The sequence below is a fragment of the Castanea sativa genome, chromosome 6 (assembly GCF_040712315.1).
Source record: "Castanea sativa cultivar Marrone di Chiusa Pesio chromosome 6, ASM4071231v1".
In the NCBI taxonomy this organism is placed as follows: Eukaryota; Viridiplantae; Streptophyta; class Magnoliopsida; order Fagales; family Fagaceae; genus Castanea; species Castanea sativa.
In genome coordinates, this window is record NC_134018.1 from 4,403,310 (window position 1) to 4,409,195 (window position 5,886).

At 35.0% G+C, this 5,886-nt stretch overlaps 1 protein-coding gene across 1 annotated transcript; it reads right to left on the reverse strand.

Annotated features, from left to right (window-relative positions):
* Positions 1–2,338: 2,338 nt before the first annotated feature.
* On the reverse strand, positions 2,339–4,194 carry LOC142638380 (serine/threonine-protein kinase ZRK1-like). Its single transcript, XM_075812413.1, has 2 exons — positions 2,809–4,194; positions 2,339–2,571 (listed from the first exon to the last, which is right to left on the reverse strand). Exons 1-2 carry the CDS (start codon positions 3,828–3,830, stop codon positions 2,553–2,555), a joined length of 1,041 nt encoding a protein of 346 aa, XP_075668528.1. The 5' UTR covers positions 3,831–4,194; the 3' UTR covers positions 2,339–2,552.
* Positions 4,195–5,886: the final 1,692 nt, after the last annotated feature.

The window sequence follows — 5,886 nt, forward strand, 5'->3', positions numbered from 1 at the left end:
CAGTTAAATTCAAATTGTATAACAATACCGAGAAATATCAGTTAAAATCAAGCACTAGGAAAAAGATAGAATTTGTTAATTGGCTAATGGTTAGTCTGGTCAATTTTTTAGACGGCATGACTTACAAGCAATTTTCAACTTGGAAACAACAATGCTCAGTTTTTTTTGTTTTTTTTGTGGGGGGGGGGGGGGGGAAGGGTGGGGGAATCATAGAAATTGATGGGAATATAATTATAATTGGTCAGGTCCCAAATTTTCATTAAATTAAACATACAATATTTTACTTAAATTCAATAAATAAAATTGTCCTCATAAAGTGGAGTAATGGTAGGGAAATACTCATTCTCACACCCAATTCATTAAAGGAAAAAATAGAATACAAAACAAGTGTCAATTTAGAAACACTTAATTAAAAAAATTAATGAGGATATCAAACCAAATATAACATAAAGAAACTAATAATGCATATCTAATGTCATAGAATCATCATCAAATTTTGAAAAACAATAGGTTGCTAATGGGGAGAGAGAGAGAAGATGATAAAGAAAAAAAATACAAAGTAATAAAGAGTAGATAAAGAAAAAAAAATCAAACGTCATCAGTAGACGTTAATTGCAAAAAGAGAGGCTATAAGGAGAAGTAAAAAATAAAATAGAAATTTCCATATGAAAAATATTAAAAACTCTCCAGTGTAGTAAAATAAACCATTACATTCACTTGTGTTCATTTTTAAATCAATAATCAACAATTAAATACAATCATAGTACTAATTTTTTTTTTTTTTTTTTTGAGAAGGATCATAGTACTAAATTTAAACTTAAAACTAACCAAACTTAAATCATAGAAATCATATTTCCAATCATAACTAAAAAATTGATGTTCTCCAATAATAATTGAAATTGCTAAGAAATAAAGTTAGAAAAATTGAATATCCTTTTAAAATTGCTTAAGAAATAATATATATATATATATATATATATATATATCATACACTGTTACTTTTTGAAAATCTAATGAACGATGCCACCTCTCATTTAACGTCTTTATTATGTAAATCATCGGTTAGTAAAGATACAATGGTAAGAAGTGTTACAAATGAGATTATTAAAAAAAAAAAAAAGATAAAATTAATTAACAACTATTATTGTAAGCCCGTGTGGGTTCAAAGACACTACTCCACAAAGTGAGCCCTAACGAGGACATTAGAGATTTAAATGGGGGAGATTGTGATGCCCCAATTTGATTGATTATGTGATATGTGTGGGTGTGTGATGAGTTCCACATCGGGTATTTACTAAGTTGAACTGAGTTTTATTAACAATTGCAAGGAACCTCAATTGTGACTAGTCCTTTTGAGGTATAGCGCAGATGTGGCTAACGCTTTTCCTTGAGTCGTTACATATACCGGGCCGGCTCTCAATTATAACTAGTCCTTTTGAGGTATAGTGCAATTCAACCTAGTAAATACCCGATGTGAGACTCATCACACACCCACACATATCACACAATCAATCAAATTGGGGCATCACAATTATTATGGAGTAGTAGTCTATGATTTTACGCATCTAAATAAATGGAATATATAGAGTTTACTTAAAGGTATATGTAAAGGTTTTAAAATATATATATATATATATATATATATATATATATTTAATGAGATCACCCAAAAAAAATTATCACGCGCAATGTGCGAGTTCGCAACTAATAAATGATTAAAATTTAAATGTCCAACGGACCCACACTTATTAGATACCTCAATAATGAGGAGGTTGGCAAGACACGAGTCTTTCTTGCCATTTCATGGGCAGAGACTTTGAGCGCGTCTCACACACTGAAGAAGAAATAAGGCTGAAGGGAATTACAAAAGTCTTCTTGCCATTTTCTTGGGCAGAGACTTTGAGCGTGTTTCATACACTGAGGAAGAAATAAGGCTGAAGGGAATTAATTGAGACCATTTGGTTATAAGAGAACAACTAAAAGAGAGACGTGACTTGTGAGAGAAAAATAGTGTAAGTAAAAGAAAAAACAAGGATATTTTTCTTTAGCTGGAAGACATATACAAGAGATTTATTATAATCGATTTGATAATAGTGAAATTATTCTGTGTTTGTTCCATTGTTTTACCCTTCAAAGAGAAAGGGTTTTCCTAGCAGTTCTGGAGTGTAATTGCATTTTTGGGCTGGTAATTTTTGTGATAATATTCTTGGGACCTAACACACACGCCAGTTACTAAGACTATTAACTACTTTGTTTGCATTCCTTTTATTCAAACAAAAGCACAATTATCAAGCTCCTTTGCCAATGACAATCTATTCTCCAGTTAGCATCAATACAATATACATATGCATCAATACAATTTCATCTCTTTAGAAATCTATACAAGCTCTGTCATCATTCAGTTGCATCACTACTAAGCTTCAAGAGGCCTTTCAGAGACTTCCTTTGCTGCTTGGCTTTCATCATTAGAAACATTCCTCTTGAATGATGCAGAAGGATGCTCTTCAAAACTCTCATGAAGTTTTAAATTCTGCAAATTTCCCAAATGCTCTTCACCCATTCTGTGTGAACCTGTGTGATTGAGAAATACCAATAGCTGATCCCATAGAGAATTCTCCTTTATTACTTAAGATGCATACCTTTTTAACTATTCTAAATTCTATCCATGGTCATTTGTTCGAAAATGATCAGTGAATTTTGTTTGTTGTTGTGCCAAAAACATTTGGATATGCAATAATGCAAATCTGTTTATCTATAACAGATGATTGGATGGACTCAAATAAGTAAACAAGTAGTCATGGAATGAACCTCTCAATTCGCCTGAGTTGTTTGGTGACATCCACCATAGTTGGCCTTCTTTGTGGGTCTTCCTCTGTACATGATGAGGCAAGGTCTAGGAAAGCTTGCAATTGCTGCTCTAAAGTAGCACCTCCTTCCCCATCTTCTGCCAAGATTGTAGGATCCACAATCTCGTTTATGGAACTACTTAGAGCACGGTCATGTGTGTATGCTACTAAGGTAGAATCTTCATCAATTGTCAATCGGGTTATATTATAAGAATCCTCTCCAGTTAAAAGTTCTAGAAGAAACCAACCAAAACTATATACATCAGATTTCTCATTTACCTTGCCTGTTGCTTTAAGCTCAGGGGAGCAGAACCTTAAATTCCGAAAGCCGTGATAAACTTCCACATCAGTTTCACCTTCGGGAATTGATACAGAAACTAAAAAGTTGGACAATTTGGGAACATCACTTTCATCTAAGAAGATATTTTCCATATCTATAGCCATGTAAATGACAGGTCTTCGGAAGGCAGTATGGAAATAAGAAATTGCATGAGCAATCTGCCTTGCAATCTTTAACCTTCTCTCCCACACCATCGGCTGATGATGTCCTTGAGTAACACGTGAGACATAAATACGATCAGCAAGGAAACCATTGGCCGCAAATTCATACACAAAAATGGGAAATGGAGTCTCGAGACAACACCCTACGGGCTTTAATACATTGCTGTGAGCACTCATTTGTGCAGAAATCACTAAATCATTGATGGCTAAATCGTTTGAAGAATGCCTAGTGAGAATAATTCGTCCTTCAAAAGAACCCTTGTACCAATACTTTCCCAGATGTTCAGAATAGTTGTTGGTTGCTTGGCGGAGCTGTTGAGCGGAGAAGGTACGGATGGGAATAGGCTTGCCATTGCAACAGACAATCAGCTTCTCAAGTAACTTGCCTCCATTCTCAACAAATGCCCTCTCTCTTTGTTTTCTTTGTTTTCTTTGTTTTCTTCTTCTATTAAAGAAAAGGTCCCTCAGCCAACTCCTCTGCATAGCTTGAATGTGGAACCTTGCTATCTGCTCTTCTCTACTCACTAGGAATTTTTAGAATAGTGGTGTATGTTGTAGGAAAGCGCCTCCGGATAGCACTCCCACCTCAATATTAATTGTGAAAATATTATGACTATGATCTCCAAGACATAAACAATAGGAGATATACAAGTTGGTATATCAATATTCTCACACACACCCAATCCCCAATACACCCAATAGCTCTCTATTGCACTATATTTCCCTCTATTTTACGCTCTTTTTTCCCTTCTCTACAATTGCCGCAACACCTCTCCTTATATAGAATATCAAGTCCGCAAAGATGAGTCCTCGTAGCAATAGAATTGTATTCCGTGCAAATACTAATCCAAGCAACTTTAAGTAGAACTCTAATTCTCATCTATTGAGCACGTGAGGTCCAATAACAATTCCGAGTTGAACTTAGATAGGTCCAATATCAATTCCAAGTTGAACTTAGATATCTAAGCCGGTTAGGTATCAGTTTAGGAGTCCTAAAACTATTTGGAAATATAGTTGCACTTGAAATAGGACATCAAGTCTTAACGCCACTCCAAAACAAGCTTGACTACTATTCTGGTAATACAGCCTATGCACACTCCAAGTAACAATCCACCTCACTCCTCTCTAGCCACTACCAACACGCGGTGAGCAACAAGTTGAAATTTCCAAGTTTGACGAAGTTATGTTGATCGGATAATGAGAAAAGCCCCATTTACTTTCCTTGAAACTTCCCTGAAATTTCATTCCATGTGAAATTTCAGGTAATGAAATTTCCCATTCCCTCTACAGCACTATTCTAAAAATTCACTGTGAGCACTGAGCAGAGCAGGCACAAAAAGCTATGTGAGCCTAGTTTGACTATGTTTTGTTAATCGGCTATTCAGGAAAGCCCCCCTTACTTTCCATGAAACTTCCCTGAAATTACTTCAATACTTCATGAATTATAAGCCCATTAAGCCTCCCTCACTCTACACTGTGATGTCGGTGGCTTGAACTTATCCTAATCCATGCTTGTTTTGGAGCAGCAACACTAGAGTAGGATTAGACACATCTATGTTAGGATATTGTCAATTTTCTGTTTCATTCTATTCACAACATCAATATGTATTTTCATTAAGAGGTGTACAATATATATTTCATTCAGAGCTGTGTACAAGGATGATTGAAATCATTTTTTCAAGAGAAGTTGAATGAATTAATGCCAATGTACCAGTTATTATGGTCTATGGTAATGTCATGAGGAAATAAGTTTGCCAGAGAAATTTGAGTGGTTAGTTCATTTTACTGTGAATAAGACTCTTAGAGCATCATTGTAGAAGGATGTTAACAATGAATACTTCTCTTACTTGGTTGTGCCTTCTAATCTCTAATCTCTTCCTTTTAATCTCTTAAATTTTGAGCCAGTGTGAACTAGGCAGACTTGAAATCAACCTATTGGCATGCCTGAAACATTTGGATATGCGATAATGTGAATATGTTGTTTATTATTAACTGGTCCCACTCTTTTATTATTCATCAAATGCAAATCATCTTTAATGGACAAGACAAACGACACAATGCTTTGCATGGCTAAATGAACATACCAACCAAAATTTTTGTTGTTATTAAGAAACTGGCAAAAGCAAGTTGAATATTTCAACATTGAGAATATTGTCATAACCACACACATATAATAATTCAAAAATAAAACTCATTATTGTGGCTCTTAATGTCCATCCTTGATTATCCACCATCCAGTGGCCTAGTGTCCACAACAACTAAACTCTTTTTGTGTGTGTGTGTGTGTTCATGCAATTGTTTGTGACTGTCCTCTATGATAGTGGGATGAGACATCTGTGTATGTATTGCAATGCCAAATATTTGTCTCAGCGTAGATTGATACCCAAGGTTGGATTAGAGTTTTTGGGCACCAAATGAGTTAGTGTGACCTAGAGTCTTGACTTGGCTGTTTCTCTCCACTTCTATCCAATGTTCAAGCAGCTCTATGCAACTATATTTCTCCCAAAAAGTTCCCTTAGAAGGTGCCTTCTAAATTTAA